Here is a 17,875-nt window from a genome sequence, read left to right on the forward strand (position 1 = left end):
GCGTACTAGTATATAAAATGTGGAAGCGCGCCGCCCGTGTCGTGTCTATTGAAAGGTTGTGTGTTACATGGAAGTAATGCGCGACGTCTGACTTTTTATTTTGCGCTTGATATGTAACACAGCTATTGCAACACCTTGTTCCTTCCAACCCAACACATACACAGAATTGTTTTATGCGATTGAGCTGTCTGGTGACCATCGTCACGATCCTGTTGCTGAATGCTTCTTGTGCCTCTGGTAATAGGGGGGGGGGATTAACTTTTCTTAACCGATCAAAACATTGTCGCGCGTTGGGAGAAAACTAATGGGTCTCTCCGTCATCTTTGATTAAAATAGCACAGGACATTGCTACCAGTCTTTATCCTTACATTTATACCAATCTCAATAACTGGCCATGCGTACGCTTATTAAATGCCACGAGTGTCATTGGCTGTCATGGTAATTGCTCGTTCTAGTTGGGCCCCCCCCTTTTAAAACCGAAACTCGTATTATTTTCTAACGTGTCGCCTTTTCTTTTTTTGAATGCATAAAAGCAAAGAAAACGGGTAGTGGAGTTCTTTATCACGTTCAATCGCAAAACCAAATGGATGATTTCGTTGCTGGTCAATTCGGGTCCTCAGATACTTATGGTATTGTGCTTGGCTACAACTTGTTGACAAAGTAAGTGTTGGGTCAAAAAAAGCGTGGCGGCGCGCGTGGCGGTGAGAAAGGAGGAAGGAGGAGGGCATTGCGGTTTTGGTATACTAAATTATTAACGCGCCATGTTTTATGATACAGTGATAATATTCATGCATTGCAGTCGACAGGTCGAGTGAATGGTTTGATTGTATTATTACGAGAAGCGATGGACGCAAAGGATTTGGTCAGTGTACATTCACCCGAAGGAGCCTGTCCAAACTGTGAATTTGGTCTCTATGCAGACGATGATGATCCTTACCAGTGGAATCCACAGGTAAAAAAGCGGCTCATTCATCATTGTGCTAAAGGAGGGAAAGGGGGGGGGAAAGTGAGAATTTATTCGACTCCAAAATGAAAAAAAAAAAGTTTGAAGGATGAAAGTATAAAGACTAAATGACTTGGTTTGAAAGGGTCAAGATCTACTCCAGCGTGCATTCGATATACCCATCTTTGGCATCAATCCAGTCAACAGAATATCCAAACAAATTTACAATTATGTTATGCGGGTAAAGTTGTGTTTGCTGCTTGAAATGACAACGTATGAAAAAGCAACTCCTGTTTTTGTTTTGACAACATAATCCAGACAGTAGAATATAATGAAGAACAAGGCTATGACAATTATCCATTACAAGCAGTGGATTTCGAATTATTCATGTGGGCTGCAGTGAACGCCGAAACCTGTCTTCGACGAGGATGGTGTGAGGTCGTCGGTGGCATGTCGGTGTATTCTACCCCATCTTTCGATATCCAAGCAGACGACAACAAACCTATTGTGATGCTAACAGCTGCCATGGACGGACGATCCTTATTCCACGATCTTACCAATGGAGCAGTCCACGATGTCTCTGGACTTGTGGGTGTGCTTGCAGCAGCCGAAGCACTCAGTCATGTCTCAACAACAGATCTACCCAAACATATCCTGTATACGCTGTTTACTGCTGAATCGTGGGGGTATGCAGGATCTCAACGCTTCGTACAAGATATATCACAGCCATTCACCTGCACCAATGCATCACGCGCTGTAGCCTGCCCTTATGGTAGCAGTGCTCCTTGCACTAACCCGTGCGTCCGAACCTTGGACTTTAAGCGGATCAATTTCGACACTATCGACGCAATCATTGAACTGGGCTCGGTTGCGAATGCATCTGGCAGTGAGCATTATTGGGCGCATGTGGATGATACCCAAACCAGCCAATCTATCATTGCTACATTGCAACAACAGAGTACGACAGGTGGCAGCAGCAGCAATAATAATAATACACATGCAACAGCAGCATCGGTTCGTTCGGCAAATGAGGATAATGTACAACGTCGATTGCCGCCTGGAAGTAGTACGATGAGCTTCCTCAAACAAAAACGAAACATACCAGCAGCAGTGATCACGGATTTCCAGAAAGAGCTTGGAAGGTACGTAGCATAGGGCAAAGCTGGTGTAAAAAAATGGATAATTAGTGTGCGAGACCCAAAAAAAAAAATAGGCTGCTTATACTCGAATTTTATATACATCCTAGTTTGTACAACAGCGATCTGGATGATGACACGGAAACAGTTAATTTGGCATCCATCTGTCAGCTGGCCACAACCACAGCTAGGACAGTGTACCTGCAGGCACAGGGTAACACGAGCATAGCTAATCAAATCACTGCCAACTGCACCTTGGTCGAATCCTTGATGGATTGTCTGGTCTCCAATTTCTCTTGTCCACTCATGCAAAATTATTTCAACGGTAAAAGTACAGGCACTCTCAAATGGATATACCTAGTTCCCCCCCTTCCTTTGACTCATGTTTATTCTTTATAGTGTCGGGCATCAATCGTATTAGTCACTACGCCTCAGTGTTCAGTTTCCGCAATCCACAACCGCAGTTATTATCACGATTTGTCTTTACGTTCCTAGCCGATGTAACGCGTCGTCCTCAACCTCAAAATCCGTCATCCGCATGTACAACGATTCAGGATTGTCATAGCGGCGAATATTGTGTCAGGCAACAATGTGTTCAAACATTTACTAATTATCACGATGCATATGGAACTGGATTGTCGTATGACGAAGCGACGGGTGAAATTCTTGTCGTTGATCCAACAAAGCCTACCTGGACTGAAAGCACGTAAGTCAGTTCCTTGATTGACTATAAGCAAAAAAAAAAAAGGTATCGAGAAATGAGTAAACAAAAATAAAAAAGAGAGCTAATAAGGGTCCTTCCATCCTCCCATACACACACCTTGGGTTTATGTAGGTGGAACACACCCGTATTTCGAACGTTCCTTGTGACGTCAAGAAAACAGCAAGCCATCGAGTTAGTGGTGGGCGTATTATGGACGGTGATCAGTATAGTAGGAGTGATTTTTGGCAAACGGTATTTTAGAAAGACCTTTAAAACCGAATAATAGAACAGTATCTTCTAGCACATTTTGAAGACGGATCTATTATTACTTTTGTGGCCTTCAATGGCAATGGACGTATTGCGAAAGTTTCCCTACATACAGCACATTACACAAAGTATGCGAGCGCTCATAAAGGACTACACAGTGTTTACCCCCCCCACACAGTGAAAACAATAGTATGTGGAAGGGAGCTTATTATCATCCTTCATCCGGACTCAGCTCACTACATACAACATCCGTAATCCAGTAATCGATATTAATTGGTCATATCTCTTCTTTTTCTGGTACCAAGTGGCTCATCTTTTCCATTACTTGAATGCTTCTTAAACAGAGCTCCACTGGTACTTGATAGCTTACACTCTAGACATTCAAGACAAAAAGGACTTGGCAGATGCTTTCCTTACGATTCCAACCTACAGGAACTTCCATCCTATCTCAAGAGGCTTGCTACTTTGCACGCTGCTCCATCTTGAATGACTACTTTGTAGCTTCTTTATCCATAGTTCATCTTCGCTTCTTACTAAAATCTTCAGTTCGAATCGGCAGAACTGATATATTTTATTTAAAAAAAGGAAATAAAAAAAAGCGGACGTGAAAAGTGTGAAAGTGCCGGTTATCATGCTTTTGTAAAAAAACAGATTGCCAGAATTCTCGTGCAAAAAACCCTCCATACCATTTTGTCAATACCTGTTTGTCTTGGATCTCTTTTTTTTTACACGTGCGGACTGGAGAACGATTTAATCCATGTAGTAAGAAAGATCATGGTCGATGATAAAGTAAAAAAAATAATTCCAAGCCCAAGGTTTTGGTCATGTTGTGGTCATTTGTTTGCATGTGCGCACAACTGATTCTGGTTGACACATTTTCCTTTATCGTATTTTGCTTGCTGATTCTCGCTTGGTACGGGTTAAAGGTCTCTTTGAATTCGAGCGTGATACCTTTGAAAGAAGCAAAACCTGCTTCTGAAGCGATCGAAGAAACCTGGAGTTTCTCTTGAGTGGATGATTTGATGAGCCTGGACGAGTGCATTTCATATTCTTTTAGATCTGCAATAGAACGAAACTGTACCCAATGAGAAAACATAAGCGTTTTGTCTTTTAGGAAACAAAATTAGCATGGAGCAGAACGCTGTATATATATACATAGTTGCCTAGTTGGAAGCATATAATTACGTCTTAAAATCCGAATTTGCTCTATTTCATCTCATAAAGGGCTTCGTTCTTTCTCCCAATTGGTACTTCTATAATAACAACACGTCTTCTAGTAAGTGGCCATACAAAAGATCTTCCTGTATTGCACGAACTTAATACTGACGCTTTTTTAGTGGTACGCGTCTGTTCAGCGTCAACCTTACCTTTGCCTCTGAAAAAATGTTACGCGATTTTACCTTTCAGGAGGGTTTGGGTCAAAGTGGGCACTGTTCTGTAGACAGAGTTTAACGTGGTTATCTACGCTCTCTGAGAGTAAAATGCGCCCAAGTGTTGTTGATTGAAGCCTTTCGCCTATGTCTATATACTTGACGGGGACCCAGGACCTTTAACAAACCCTAGAAGATCAAACTTTGGGTGGGGTATATTCTGAACGTGCTTGTGCGTACACTTTCCATTATTGCTGTGATTATTCTCACTGGTTCTTGCTCCGTTCATTGCAATGCAATAGATTTTTGCATATATGTATCCGATAAAGTAGTGGTCCTCATCAAAGATGTGGGCTACAATACTAAACCATGTGTGGCCAAGTTCAACTTTCTACTGTTCTATTAAGCAAAACGTCATTGGCTCACTCCTCATGAAACATAGCAATCGGACTTTGCCCCGCAACAATTCGTTGTTGGTAATACAAATTGTGCAGCGCACTTTGGCAGGGCAACCTCGACATGTGAATTGTGAATGCCGCCCTGTCCTCTAAATAAGCAGCTTTTCTTCGGGTCCCCACTTTTTTTTTGCTCTTTTCCTTCGCCTTCTTTCTATTTCCTGATACAGAACAACCGACCATGTTGAGAAACGCTGCTCGCTCCTTTGGCTTGGCTGCTCGTGCTATGCCCAAGAGGTAAAATTGAACCGTATAGTGCAACCTTTAGAAAACCCCTCTGCTGACCTGAATTGATTCAATCACGGTAAAGATCCTTCGCCCACTCTGCCATTGCGCGTAACGCGATTCCCGGTTCGCTTCAGACATTCACCGATGAAGAACTCATGCTCAAGGATGCTGGTAATATATACAAATACAAACACACATATATATATAAAAGGCGTTGATTTTTTGTCGGAAACGACCTTCTAACGCATACTGCTACCATCCTTCTTTAAAGTGTCAAAGTTTGCCAATGATGTCGTCAAGCCCAAAGTGCTGCAGATGGATGAGACTGAAGTGATGGATAAGTCTGTTGTCCAGGGTCTCTTCGATCAGGGTGTAAGTTTACAAATATCAAGTTATAGAGGGTTGGGCAGGATAAGTGGTTACCATCCCATCCATCCGATAAAGAAAGATGATGGCTGCTACGGATACTTATTGTGTTTTGGATGCAGCTTATGGGTGTAGAAACCGAAGCCGAATACGATGGCTCCAACTGCTCGTTCACCTCTGCCATCATTGTGATTGAAGAATTGGCCAAGATTGACCCCTCTGTCTCTGTCATGTGCGATGTCCAAAACACCCTTGTCGGTACCTTGGTTCGCAAGTACGGTAATAAAGATGTCAAGAAGCGCTTCTTGCCTCGCTTGGCCACCGATACTGTCGGTTGCTTCTGTCTTTCTGAAGCCGGCTCTGGTTCCGATGCGTTTGCTTTGCAGACCCGTGCTGTTGACAACGGCGACCACTATGTCTTGAATGGTTCCAAGATGTGGATCACTAACTCGGGCGAAGCTGATATCTTTTTGGTCTTTGCCAACTTGTAAGTGGTAGTAGATCTGCGAAAATAATGGATTAGACCCCCGTGGGAAAATGAAAGTTTCAACGAGTGATTAACGCAATGGCACAAATTTTTTAGGGATCCTTCCAAGGGCTACAAGGGCATCACCTGCTTTGTCGTCGAAAAGGAAATGGGCGTTGAAATCGCCAAGAAGGAAAGCAAGTTGGGTATCCGTGCCTCGTCTACCTGCGTATTGAATTTTGATGATGTCAAGGTTCCCAAGGAGAATGTGTTGGGTGAGATCGGTAAGGGTTACAAGTACGCCATCGAAATCCTCAATGAAGGCCGTATCGGTATCGCCGCACAAATGCTGGGTATCGCTCAAGGTGCCTATGACATTGCCTTGCCCTACCTGTTCCAGCGCAAGCAGTTCAACACCAACATTGGCGACTTCCAGGGCATGCAGCACCAGTATGCTCAAATTGCCTTGGAAATTGAGGCTGCTCGCTTGTTGACCTACAATGCTGCTCGCATGAAGGAAGAAGGCCGTACCTTCATCAAAGAAGCCGCCATGGCCAAGCTGTACGCTTCGCAGGTCGCTGAAAAGGCTGCCAGCAAGGCTATCGAATGGTGTGGTGGTGTTGGTTTCACTCGTGAACTTGGTGTTGAAAAGTTCTATCGTGATGCTAAGATTGGTGCTATTTACGAAGGCACCAGCAACATCCAGCTTCAAACCATTGCCAAGCTGGTCTCTTCCCAGTACAAGTAAACGCTTTCTCTGCAAACCCAAGTTGTATCTAGTACATCACCCCGCCATTAATTTTTTTGTATAGATGTGTGTATGTTGTAACAGTCTACTTCTTCCACACCCGCCTATCTTTTGTATTTCTATACCGTGTACCTTTCACACCCCCTCTGCCAATTTCACTATTACAGTACAAGAACATGATTTTTTGACTCAAAAGCAAAAAGAAAAGTAGTATATATAGCTCATATGCTAGCAACTTACTTTCGCAAGACTTCAACTTGGGACGAGATAATTGGGTGTCCTACCCATTAATCCCGCCAACAAGTGATTATTTGTAATATTGATAATACTTACAAGCACCGAAAGTGAGCAGTTTAAGAGGCTGTCAAACTGTGTATTTGTTTGATCTGGATGGTTTTGCAGATATAGCATTGGAACACACTTGAGTATGTTATAGCAGGAACTTCGAAAATTGTAGCATACAACACTATATCATATCGCCGCTGACAAAACCACCAATCTCTGGCCACGAGAATGCATTTCCTGTACGATTTCATCCATGCATGCTTGCTATTTAGTCAAGTAAGTCAATATGTATGTTACAGAGGGTCGTCATTTATACTAACTCATCGGTATTGTTGTTTGTAACCCTTGATTGAATGTAATATTCGAATGTTGTAGCTATTGCCTCGGATGATATGTATCCCTTCTTGCTTTTTTTAAGTGTACCAGTCTCAAAAGCTACGATCGCATCGAGTGTCCTGAGCGAAATTAGTTGCTAACTGTGCGAACACAGCGAGTTTCATTGAAGAGATTGAAGAGATATAAACAACCATTAGGCACAATCTTCGAGTGATATATGTATACCTTCGTGGAGGGAGGAAGATCATGTGGTTTCCACAATAGAGTTTATGTCTTTGCTACTGACTACAACTGCACTAATTTATTAGCGGCAATGTGGATGTTACAGCCAGTCGTATTAAGATGTCTGAGGCTAAATTCGCAATAGACGCTTTGTTCTGCAAAAGCGCAAGCGGGGAAAACTGACAAGTCAACTCTTACCTCTTGTTCATCATTGAACGCAACTCTATTGCTTCTCCCATAAATTACTGCTTTGCCGCAAAATAATGATGACCGACAACTGGCGAACCATTGACATTGACCAGTACGACGAAGACGCTTATACAGAAGATGAAATTCTTGCCGAATTTGAGTCTGGTATTTCTCCACAAGAAGCCGACGCATCTGCACAAACGCGAAGCACCGACGTGCGAAACTTTCTCACAAAGTAAAAAGAATTATACCACTGCCACGGAAAATGGGGAGATGGAGACTGACTCTTGGCAAAAATGAACTATTTTTTACGTTATTCTTTATATCTTCTATAGAGGCGATTTGAATAACGCTTTGCTTCGTGCACTTGAAGATCCTCCATATGGTCGTCAGCTTGCACAGGCCAAGGTAAATAAACGCAAAGCGATACTCTATGCACCGACGCTGCTTATCCTTTAGTACTTTGATTAACAAACACAAAATACTACTAGCTCACTAGCACACAAACTCTTCTGGAAGTCTTGAATTTGTTCCGTGCGGATGACATTGCATCGGTTATCAGTTCGCTAAGCATCGATCAAAAGGACCTATTGATGAAATATCTGTATGCTGGCCTCGCGAAACCTGAACTGTACAACTCGGGTGTGTTATTGACTTGGCACGAAAAGGTAACGAATCAGGGTGTGTTGGGGCTTATTGGATATGTGAACCGATAAAGAAAACAAAAATGAAGCTAATTATTATCTGATTTGATAATCTAGTTAGTAGATGTTGTCGGTACAGGTTGCATTGTTCGGGTCATGTCCGATAAGCGCACCGTATTTTAGAAAAGGCATCAAATATTAACGAATAAATATCCTCAAGAATACGCATATACAGTACATAAAGAACGAGGAAAACGGCCGGTAAAAATATAAATGGGGTCGAGAAATGGCCAAAGCGAAACTGAGGGTCATATCGATGGCTACCGTGTAAGATAACTGCCGCCACGACAGCTCCTGTTGATGTTCAACTTGTTATATTTACTTTGTGCTTTTCTGGCAATGTGTGGCTTACACATATTCACGCCTAACTACTTGTCCATATCTCAGACAAGGTCCTGCTTGGAACTTAGAAATGCATATGCGTGTGATATTCAAAATAAATGTAGCTTTTGGACCATTATTAGTAGAGTTGTGATGCCAACGTATTGTTTCGCGCTATAAATCATAACACCTACGCCTTCGCTAACGTTTATTAGTACCCTTCCATTATCTCTATTGGACGACGATGCACACAAATTGTGTCTAGACAAAAAGGTTAACTTTCTATTATTACAGCTATCCTAACTTTAATCGGAAGCCTGCCGATTCGGATTGTCCTGCAAATAACGTTCCTGCCAAACTCGTATCCTCTTCCTCGTCAAGCCCTGCATGAGCTGCTTGTGGCGCCGATGGACTATATACTTTTTTCCTGGAGAATATAATGAAATATATTGTTAATTCGATATTAAAAGGTGAGTTGTATCTAGAATGAACAAAAGGAATAGAGGGATTTTGAAAAGTATCTACTTACTTTTCACCGGAACCTTTGGATGGCCATGTGGGGAATAATGCAGGGTCTTTGGGAAGGGGACTTTCACTATTAGCAGTAACAAAGAAAGTTAATAAGTTAAAAGTTTTCTTTATGGTGATGAGTGAGAAAATGCGGATACAGCATTGGTTTACCTGAAGTATGGATGCTGCAATGCCTCGTCGGCTGTAATCCGTTTCTTTGGATCATAAGTCAAAAGGCTGGACAACAAATCCATGCCGGATTCTGTCAAATAAGGAAACTTGCTTCGTAAAGTGCTGTATCTGTAGCAAACATTAGTTAGAGAAGACGTTAGATGTGTTTGCATTTTTGATTGAAATATAGAGTCAGAGGTAAACATACGGTTGCCAGTTATCCAATGCAATGTTCTTGACATGCGGCAAATCCATAAACTCTGGCCATTGTTTTTCATTTGGCACACCAAGTAATTTAAAAATCTATTACGGAATACATGAAAATTAGTACATTTTGTATCTAATCAGAGGTGACTGTGGTAATTGTTTTACCTTGTCAACTTGATCAATCTCGCTCCGTCCTTGAATGAGTGGTTCGTTGTTGACCAATTCAGCAAAAATGCATCCAATAGACCACATATCAACGGCGGTTGTGTATTCTTTTGTTCCAAGCAATAGCTCAGGAGCTCTGTACCATAGGGTCACGACAAGCTGCGTCATGTTGCCGAGTGGACTTCCATACTTCCTTGCCAAACCAAAATCGGCGACCTTGATCTCTCCACGATTGTTCAACAGCAAATTGCTCGTCTTTAAATCTCGATGTATCATCCAGTTGTCGTGTAACAGTGCCACGGCGGACAAGAGCTGTAGCATTAGCGTTTTTACTTCGGATTGTAAAAAGGGCGTTCGCATATCTGTCATGAGTGTCTTCAAATCGTGCTCGATAAAATCCATGACAATAAATACTCTATTAATCGATCCAAATGTATTAGTAGTTTTAATTAGCAACCTCCCTCCCTTTTTTTGGATAAGAGAAAACTTACTGATCTAAGTGATTTCCCATAACAATCTCACGAACGTTGACGATATTTGGATGTTTTGCATTCATCAACGTGTATATTTCGCGCAAACTGGTCACTGGGAACCCGTTCTTTTCCTTCTCGAGCTTGAGTTTTTTGAGAGCCACGATATCTCCCGTTTCGCGATCTCGTGCGCGAAACACAATACCGTAGGATCCTTCTTCAATACGGTTTAATCGCTCATAACAGTCGACATGTCGACATTCAGCAAGGAAAGCAGGTTGTTTAAATGCAGGTGCAGCAGTCGGTTGGTACTGATGAACGACTGATTGCTTTTGTTTTTGTTGTTGTAGTTGTGACACTTGCGGTGATGGCCGAGGTGATTGCTGACGAAGATCAGATTGCTGATGTGGAGAAGATTTATGTTTGACTGTCTTCTTTATGCGTTTTTGTTGTGGTTTTTGTTCGGATTCTTCTTCGTCTGATTCCCATTTTGATTTCTTTATCGTTGACATGTCGGTTAAAAGAGACCACTAAGCTTGTCGGAGTCAATGCATACATATGCTCGAACAACACAAATTCAGCAGAATGCGTATTTCCGTGCACTTGCGCTGGCATGGAGCTCCCAGCTGTCTGCCAACGTTTTGCATATGTGATTGACGATAGTGAAGCGCAGGATCAGATAAAAGAAAGTATAAAGGTCATCGACTTAACAAACATTCCACTCGGTGGTACCAGCATGGCCATCCTTACCTTTGTCACTGACTACCTGCATCAGTGGACCGCCAAGGAGGACCTGATCAAATTAGGACTCCAACTGTTCCTCGATAACACTGTGAGTATGCTCGACAATATGTCGTCAACTTTATAAGAAAATGATTTCTCATTGTAAAGTACAGTAGGTTGAAATATGGTTAGTATTGTTAATCTGTACTGACAAACTATTGTGATGCTTCTGTTGACGTAGGAGCACCTAAATCATGAAATCGCATCTAATACAAGGAACGAAGGCATTTGTCCCGGACTTTGCTTTGTCTAACGAGACGATTGACTCGAAGACTCGTACAAGTTCATAGTCATAAAAGTGACATCTGCAACAAAAACCAAGAGTGAATCAGATTATCGTTGATAAGTTGATGTTGTCCGGATTGAGAACCCTTTTGCAGTAAGTGTACTTGTTCGCGGTAAAGCCCCTTTTCTCGGTTTTACAGTATACTGCGTACAAGCACATCAGTATGTAATATGCGTAGACAACTGATTCATTTCTTTATGTAGAGAAGAACTTTCAATTCTTCAAGATGCTTCTGACTGGACCAGACATGTATGTCATAGTTGAACTTGCAGATTCTGAATAATTTCGTTCCGCAGCTGATTTTCCATTGCTGCCATCCTTACTAGACCGATTAGTCAAATACAGCACAGAAAACCTTTAATAGCAGCGGTGAAGAACAAATACTAAATTTATCAAGACAGGTCTGCCTAGGAAGAGCGTAGGTGTAAGGACCGCGTCTCAGAAATCAACACTTTCAGTTAAAAAATGCAGACCAATTTGACAAATCACAAAATCCACATAACCCACCCCGCCAATTTCACATAATCCACATAACCCACCTAACCCACCCCGCTAATTTCCTACTAGTTAAGTGCTATTTCCTGAACATGAAGGATAATCGATCATTATTAGGAATGACAAATAGACTTGCTGCCCAAGATAACGTGGTCAGCCCCCTGATGTCCGAAAATGATGAAGTTGCAAGTTATCGCGCATACAGTGTACCTATGAGTTAGATATGACTTGTCGATTAGAAAATCGTTCGTCTTTTTCTCATAAAGGTATGCATGACCGAAAGTACTACGGAGCGTTGGTGAGTAAAATATGCAATAAATACAATAATTGATGCTGAACGATACTGGGAGTAGCACTGTGCTTGCTCTTGCTTATTCATATCTCCTGGAATGATTATGCGAGCAATGATTGCTCAAAAGTTTTGTTTAGATATACCACTCGGAAAGTCACAGCTTTATCAGAGCGCCGAACTGATCTATCGCAGCCAAGGTCACACTTTAATATAAATACACGTCCGCACCAAGTAGGGTATGCTGAAATTGCAACATGTATCAAAGGATTAAGTATTACCAGTAGCTTTCTAATAGATAATAGCTTGGAAAGCGTTTCCTCGGTCATAGTATTAACCGTAACCAAATGACTTTGGTAGAAGACCAGTAAGTATATAGGGATCACCAACCGATTCCGATGATTCAGTAGTATAACGATATCTGTCCACCAGAGGGAGAACAGTCAATACCAGAACTCAACAAAGCATAGGGGTCGAAGCAGGACATCGAAGATAATTTTTCCCACCTAGGTACAATATACAGGAGCTTGAATGATTTTTCATTATTTGAAATATGTAAGCTTTTTATATATTTTGCTTTTTTGTATAGCGAGTGTTATCATCATCACAACGCAACATGATAATGCTACATAGTAGCGATGTCGTAAAGTCAATGGCTGCCGCATAAGAATCAAATGTGTTTTTAAACGAGATCATAGCGGGATACAAGCAGCCAGCTCGAACTAATCTCAAAAGTCTCTGTGTTTCTAACAGATATTAGAAATGCTAGGTGATATAAGGCAATTAATGATTTGGATCCATATTATCACTCTGCTGCAATCAAATATGTAAATCTGCTAAAGGATTCTGGCATTGATTGTCGATCAGATTTATATCATAGAAGGCGTTGTTGTGGCCCTCAATTGTATGTAGCATTCGAGTGTTGTATCTGCTGCCTTACACGATTTTTTATGATGGCACGGAATTTATAGATACGTATGATAAAAAATGAGAGAGGTCAAATTCCTGGTATAAATTTGCGAGCAATATAACCTTTTTCTGTGAAGAGAGAAAGGTTCCTGTCGCTTTCAGAATTACGTCTAGTCTAATATTAATGCCAAGTTTGTTTTCCTTTGTGTATAGAAAGCTTACTACCGAAGGCAGGTATCCAAGAGCTATTATATATTGCACAGTAAAAAACTACTCATGAGCAATGCGATGTATTATTGCAGCTCAGTAATTAGAATGATACATCTGTTAATACCGTGGCGGCGGTAGCCACGAATAAGACAAGTTCAGATCTCTGTTTATTGTTATGGTAAACTTGATAAAAAATTATTGCCGAATACATTTATCCATAAAGGGAAGTGCAATAATAGCAAACCACAAGCGCAAAACAATGAACGTTACCTACTTCTGCACAGGATCGTTTTTCAACAATCGATTCTAATACATATTACAAAACAGAAATTTTCACAACGTAGAGGGTGCTACATATAACTAAAATCAGCCTAATATTGGAACCAGCTATTGTTGACAAAGTATAGCGGCTCAGAGGCAGCGTACATTAAGGGCACTCGACAGATGTATCATGCACATATTGTTGAATTGGAAGGGCTGATATTTTGTGTTGTAGTTTTCACTTTTATATGTGCTTGAACCTTGTTTTAATGTACACGAAAGAAAGAGGCACATATGGATTCTGGGACGTTTGTACAGATGAATCCCAAATGACGGTGCATGCGCGTGGACAAACATAACACATCTGACAGTGAAGATGGGGGTAGTTTAGGAACTTAATCTGTTTGTCCAGTGGTTTCATACCGATTTGGCACCTTTTTCAATACTATGTCAAGGCTTGTGTGCGTTTGTTTACATCATAATGATTGACGTGCCTGATAAGTAGCAGGGAGAATATTAAAACACTAAAAGGGTTTGCATTCAGACGGGCAGTGACAACGAACGGCACGCATAGGTGGTATCCACATTAAGAAAGGCTGCGGAGGTGCCAAAAGCGTTGCATAGTGTAGATCTTTGAGAGGAAGCGCCGCTACATTTTTCACTCGACTCTTTCTCACTTGCTCAAAACCCCATATTTGTCTTCTTTGTATCCAAAACTTTTTGTTTATAGAGAAAAGGTTTCTGCCGATTACCCGTTTCTCTTTTTCTTTCTTCCTTGTTATTTTCTGTTATATATCTATCTCTCGCTATCTTTGTTAAAATAAATGACGAGCACTGAGGCCGCTCACAAAGACGAATCAAATAACGCTAATAATAATAGCAGCGGAACGAATGCCGCAACGACAGTGACAACCGACGAATTGGTATCGACGGTGGGCCATGGCTCTGTTGGCTCCCAGTGGGACCTGGACAGTCTTCGTGAGCTGTACTTGCCCAAACAGATCAGCGACAGAGAAATCAATCACGAGGATGGCAGTGTTACGTACAAGAGCACACACTCGTACCCACCAGTACGAAGACTACGGCCTTCTGAACGCAAGCGGATCCTCGTGACGGGCGGCGCTGGTTTTGTTGGATCACACTTGGTTGACCGACTAATGTTGATGGGTCATGAGGTCATTGTACTCGACAACTTTTTTACGGGAACAAAGCGGAACGTGCAGCACTGGATTGGTCACCCGCACTTTGAATTGATACGACACGATGTGGTGGATCCGTTCATGATTGAGGTTTCGCAGATTTATCATTTGGCTTGTCCGGCGTCGCCGCCACATTATCAGTATAACCCAACAAAAACGGTGAAGACAAGCGTCATGGGAACGATCAATATGCTCGGTTTGGCAAAGCGTACAAAGGCTAGGTTCTTGTTAACTTCAACTTCTGGTAAGCTATTCCCTTCAATTCTTTGAATACATACCAGTCATTAGTGTATATACGGTTCGATGTACTATAATAGGCGGATCACATAAACTGACAACAACTATTTGATTTAATTTCATTAGAAATTTATGGTGATCCGGAAGAACATCCCCAGCGGGAAACGTATTGGGGCCACGTGAATCCAATTGGACCACGCGCATGCTATGATGAGGGCAAGCGAATTGCAGAAACGCTGACTTATGCGTACATGCGCCAGAATGATGTGGATGTGCGCGTTGCCCGGATATTCAAGCAAGTTTTAGACTAAACATTTTTCTATCTGTGGCCAATACCATACCAGTCCCTGTACTAACTTCATTCTGGATATTATTAACATTGCTTGTTTCCACAACTACCTATTTGGGACATAATCTAGCACATTCGGTAAGTTGTTATTCCAGGGGCGATGGATGAAAGAGACACACGGGTTTTGTAGCGTAACATATGAGAAAACGGGAGCTAAGGGATCAAATTTTCTAAATGCGGTATATTTAATATTAGGGCCACGAATGTCTCCAGCGGATGGTCGGGTCGTTAGCAACTTTATCATGCAAGCACTCAAAGGCGAGCCACTGACATTGTATGGTGATGGACAACAGACACGGTCATTCCAATATGTCCATGATCTCGTGGACGGCTTAATTTTGCTAATGAACAAAAACTACATGGAGCCGGTAAACCTTGGCAATCCAGAAGAGTATACCATCAAGGACTTTGCAGATATCATCCGGGAGCAAGTTGCGAACTCGCCCGTCGGACCTGACAACGTCAACATCAAGATCTTACCTGCAGCCATGGACGATCCAAAGAAGCGCAAGCCGGATATTAGCCGGGCACTAAAGTTTCTGGGATGGAAACCGCGATTCGCTGTACGACAAGGATTGCAAGAAACTGTGGATTGGTTCAAGTTAGAGGTGGAGGAAGGACTCATATAGCGAAATCAGGGAATGGTAGTAGCAACAACAACAACAGCCAGCAAAGGCACGTAGCATCGCATTGCACTTGCATTAAGCACAGATATACAGACACTCTCTCACCCGTATACACGCATCGCAACAAGAACATGACCATGATCATACACACCAAGAATTCCCCCCAACACAAGATTAAATGCATATTCTAGATACCACTAACACAACATCCAATAACTACTTTGCAATAACCCCGCTTTCCCTAATTACATTACTGTCTTTGTTCTTTGAAAATGATATTACAAAGAGGAAAACATAATGAGGCAGATTTATTCGTTTTCGACGAGCTTGCCAACCAACAAGTACTTTGCTGCGAAATGCTGTTCCCACTCGCGCAAAGATTCCCACTCATCTGGTGCCAAGTCCTCAAGCTTGTCGATAGGCAAAGAAGGGTCTGTGATCATCTCCGCATCAAACGAGTTCTTGGCCAATCCTCGCGACGCATCGTGTCCAGCAAAGTTGGCATATGGTCCACCTATCAACCATCGAAAATTCATGCAAAATATAACAAATTAATATCATCTTACTTCTACTACTACCAGCACATTCGTATGTTTGCTCACCAGGTCCATAAAAGTTGCGGCCGCGAGTAACGTCATAGACACTGCCATTAACACCCATTAATACACGGCCGTCGTCACCAGTACCATCGAAAGGCAACAGGCTCTTGGGTGTGTAGTTTTTGAAAACAATAACGTCGGGATGTTTGGCAGCAATGACGCTGGGTTTGCTTGATTGCGCGTACGATCGAATGACATATGCTAGCACCTGTAGTGATGATAATTATATTGTTCCCCCATACCACAAAGAATTAAAGGTTACATTTTTCAAAAACTCAAGGTCGAGATAAAAGAAGAAGAAAAAAAAAGAAAACTCACTGCTGCCAAAGCCCAGTTGACCGGGTTTTCTAAGTAGAACAAAAACAAAGCAATCAGTATTCGTCGACCTACAAGAAAAAACGCAAAGAGGAAAAGAAAGAAATTCACCAACCTTTGAATTGTGAGAAGACTGTTTGAAACGTAGTAGCCATGTCTGTCCTAAATGAATGATGGGGGGGGGGATGATAAAAGTTATGAAGAAGAGTGAGCACAAGAAATGGAATAAGGAGAAGTGGGAGAGAAAAAAGATGCAACAAAACGAATTGTGGCGTTAGTGGCATGTGCACCTACTTGTTCATGATTTCGTTGTTCCCAAAAAAAAAAATTAGAGAAGGCTCTCTCTTTTAGTCAGTTTGCTTTGGGGCAAAAGGAAACAGAAGAGAAATGCGTGCTTGAAATTCGATAGTTTGTGTTACCCCAATCTAATAATGCGCGTGCCGTGAGGTTCGACCAGCTGACCCGATTTTTTTGCGCAATTGCTACTATGTAGTTTTAAACGTAAAATACTTTGCTCTTCCTTAATCAATAGTCGTAGTAAAGGTGCTACTATCAAACTCACTAGTATATAGACGTTGTGGTAAAAACTGTTTTACAGGTACCGCTTCGACAGTTATTGAATTTGGAAAATTGCTGTTACATCAATCAATCACCATGTCAACATAAAAGTGACTTTTTCTCTTGTTCTTTCTATAGTTACCGGTATAACAGTTAAACTCGATAATGTTTGATGACAGCCTAAAAGCATTCTCAGATTCTACTGTTTGATACCGAGATAAGCTAACGAGTTTTTTCGTCCAGTAGAAACTGGCGATTTATCAAAGTAGTACTATGCACCTGAAAGCACACTGTTGTACTTATATTGAAGGATTAATTCCCCGTCTAGGTCCAATAATTTACTACAACTTACTTATAGAGCAATCTCAACCCGTCAGTGTCTCGCTTTCACTCAATATACCGAGCACATGGTCCGAGGATGATAGGGACTTTGCCAGTGTCCGTTCGAGCATTACGAAGCACGACCTATATATCACTACTATCTTCAAAAGGCCGCG

At 41.8% G+C, this 17,875-nt stretch overlaps 9 protein-coding genes across 9 annotated transcripts; 6 read left to right on the plus strand and 3 right to left on the minus strand.

The window, feature by feature from the left end:
* The first annotated feature begins 133 nt into the window (after window positions 1-133).
* Window positions 134-486, plus strand: BDB00DRAFT_134356 (uncharacterized protein). Its single transcript, XM_053116197.1, has 2 exons — window positions 134-237; window positions 337-486. Exons 1-2 carry the CDS (start codon window positions 174-176, stop codon window positions 453-455), a joined length of 183 nt encoding a protein of 60 aa, XP_052973463.1. The 5' UTR covers window positions 134-173; the 3' UTR covers window positions 456-486.
* Window positions 487-583: 97 nt separating this feature from the next.
* On the plus strand, window positions 584-3,065 carry BDB00DRAFT_792832 (Nicastrin-domain-containing protein; the record flags this gene model as incomplete). Its single annotated transcript, XM_053121159.1, has 7 exons — window positions 584-660; window positions 778-952; window positions 1,089-1,184; window positions 1,262-2,085; window positions 2,190-2,404; window positions 2,479-2,785; window positions 2,915-3,065. 7 exons carry the CDS (start codon window positions 584-586, stop codon window positions 3,063-3,065), a joined length of 1,845 nt encoding a protein of 614 aa, XP_052973464.1.
* Window positions 3,066-3,739: 674 nt separating this feature from the next.
* On the minus strand, window positions 3,740-4,225 carry BDB00DRAFT_134247 (uncharacterized protein). Its single transcript, XM_053116196.1, has one exon. It carries the CDS (start codon window positions 4,143-4,145, stop codon window positions 3,822-3,824), a length of 324 nt encoding a protein of 107 aa, XP_052973465.1. The 5' UTR covers window positions 4,146-4,225; the 3' UTR covers window positions 3,740-3,821.
* Window positions 4,226-4,900: 675 nt separating this feature from the next.
* Window positions 4,901-6,928, plus strand: BDB00DRAFT_855525 (acyl-CoA dehydrogenase/oxidase). Its single transcript, XM_053125726.1, has 5 exons — window positions 4,901-5,111; window positions 5,185-5,273; window positions 5,374-5,474; window positions 5,591-5,955; window positions 6,052-6,928. The coding sequence occupies exons 1-5, from the start codon at window positions 5,056-5,058 to the stop codon at window positions 6,680-6,682; spliced, it is 1,242 nt and encodes a 413-aa protein (XP_052973466.1). The 5' UTR covers window positions 4,901-5,055; the 3' UTR covers window positions 6,683-6,928.
* A 752-nt stretch (window positions 6,929-7,680) lies between these two features.
* BDB00DRAFT_855526 (arp2/3 complex) lies at window positions 7,681-8,933 on the plus strand. The gene is made up of 4 exons (XM_053125727.1): window positions 7,681-7,949; window positions 8,050-8,122; window positions 8,206-8,382; window positions 8,476-8,933. The coding sequence occupies exons 1-4, from the start codon at window positions 7,789-7,791 to the stop codon at window positions 8,539-8,541; spliced, it is 477 nt and encodes a 158-aa protein (XP_052973467.1). The 5' UTR covers window positions 7,681-7,788; the 3' UTR covers window positions 8,542-8,933.
* On the minus strand, window positions 8,913-10,774 carry BDB00DRAFT_965335 (kinase-like domain-containing protein; the record flags this gene model as incomplete). Its single annotated transcript, XM_053129780.1, has 7 exons — window positions 8,913-9,166; window positions 9,269-9,334; window positions 9,421-9,549; window positions 9,629-9,723; window positions 9,793-10,207; window positions 10,284-10,584; window positions 10,651-10,774. The coding sequence occupies 7 exons, from the start codon at window positions 10,772-10,774 to the stop codon at window positions 9,034-9,036; spliced, it is 1,263 nt and encodes a 420-aa protein (XP_052973468.1). The 3' UTR covers window positions 8,913-9,033.
* Window positions 10,775-10,998: 224 nt separating this feature from the next.
* BDB00DRAFT_792836 (uncharacterized protein) lies at window positions 10,999-12,047 on the plus strand (the record flags this gene model as incomplete). The annotated part of the gene is made up of 4 exons (XM_053121160.1): window positions 10,999-11,094; window positions 11,378-11,424; window positions 11,535-11,580; window positions 11,925-12,047. The coding sequence occupies 4 exons, from the start codon at window positions 10,999-11,001 to the stop codon at window positions 12,045-12,047; spliced, it is 312 nt and encodes a 103-aa protein (XP_052973469.1).
* A 2,272-nt stretch (window positions 12,048-14,319) lies between these two features.
* On the plus strand, window positions 14,320-15,909 carry BDB00DRAFT_774923 (uncharacterized protein; the record flags this gene model as incomplete). The annotated part of the gene is made up of 3 exons (XM_053120186.1): window positions 14,320-14,938; window positions 15,058-15,230; window positions 15,439-15,909. 3 exons carry the CDS (start codon window positions 14,320-14,322, stop codon window positions 15,907-15,909), a joined length of 1,263 nt encoding a protein of 420 aa, XP_052973470.1.
* Window positions 15,910-16,214: 305 nt separating this feature from the next.
* On the minus strand, window positions 16,215-16,975 carry BDB00DRAFT_878830 (cytochrome b5-like heme/steroid binding domain-containing protein; the record flags this gene model as incomplete). The annotated part of the gene is made up of 4 exons (XM_053127784.1): window positions 16,215-16,420; window positions 16,509-16,713; window positions 16,824-16,852; window positions 16,936-16,975. The coding sequence occupies 4 exons, from the start codon at window positions 16,973-16,975 to the stop codon at window positions 16,215-16,217; spliced, it is 480 nt and encodes a 159-aa protein (XP_052973471.1).
* Window positions 16,976-17,875: the final 900 nt, after the last annotated feature.

Source organism: Zychaea mexicana (genome assembly GCF_025766255.1).
Source record: "Zychaea mexicana strain RSA 1403 chromosome Unknown BDB00scaffold_149, whole genome shotgun sequence".
NCBI classification, from domain to species: Eukaryota; Fungi; Mucoromycota; class Mucoromycetes; order Mucorales; family Lichtheimiaceae; genus Zychaea; species Zychaea mexicana.

Coding starts and splice junctions, on each gene's coding strand:
- BDB00DRAFT_134356 (XM_053116197.1), top strand. CDS start 174: ATGCGATTGAGCTGTCTGGTGACCATCGTCACGATCCTGTTGCTGAAT. Junction 238..336: donor GAATGCTTCTTGTGCCTCTG/GTAATAGGGGGG, acceptor TGATTAAAATAG/CACAGGACATTGCTACCAGT.
- BDB00DRAFT_134247 (XM_053116196.1), bottom strand. CDS start 4,145: ATGTTTTCTCATTGGGTACAGTTTCGTTCTATTGCAGATCTAAAAGAA.
- BDB00DRAFT_855525 (XM_053125726.1), top strand. CDS start 5,056: ATGTTGAGAAACGCTGCTCGCTCCTTTGGCTTGGCTGCTCGTGCTATG. Junction 5,274..5,373: donor ACTCATGCTCAAGGATGCTG/GTAATATATACA, acceptor CCTTCTTTAAAG/TGTCAAAGTTTGCCAATGAT. Junction 5,475..5,590: donor AGGGTCTCTTCGATCAGGGT/GTAAGTTTACAA, acceptor TTTTGGATGCAG/CTTATGGGTGTAGAAACCGA.
- BDB00DRAFT_855526 (XM_053125727.1), top strand. CDS start 7,789: ATGATGACCGACAACTGGCGAACCATTGACATTGACCAGTACGACGAA. Junction 7,950..8,049: donor GTGCGAAACTTTCTCACAAA/GTAAAAAGAATT, acceptor TATCTTCTATAG/AGGCGATTTGAATAACGCTT. Junction 8,123..8,205: donor GTCAGCTTGCACAGGCCAAG/GTAAATAAACGC, acceptor AAATACTACTAG/CTCACTAGCACACAAACTCT.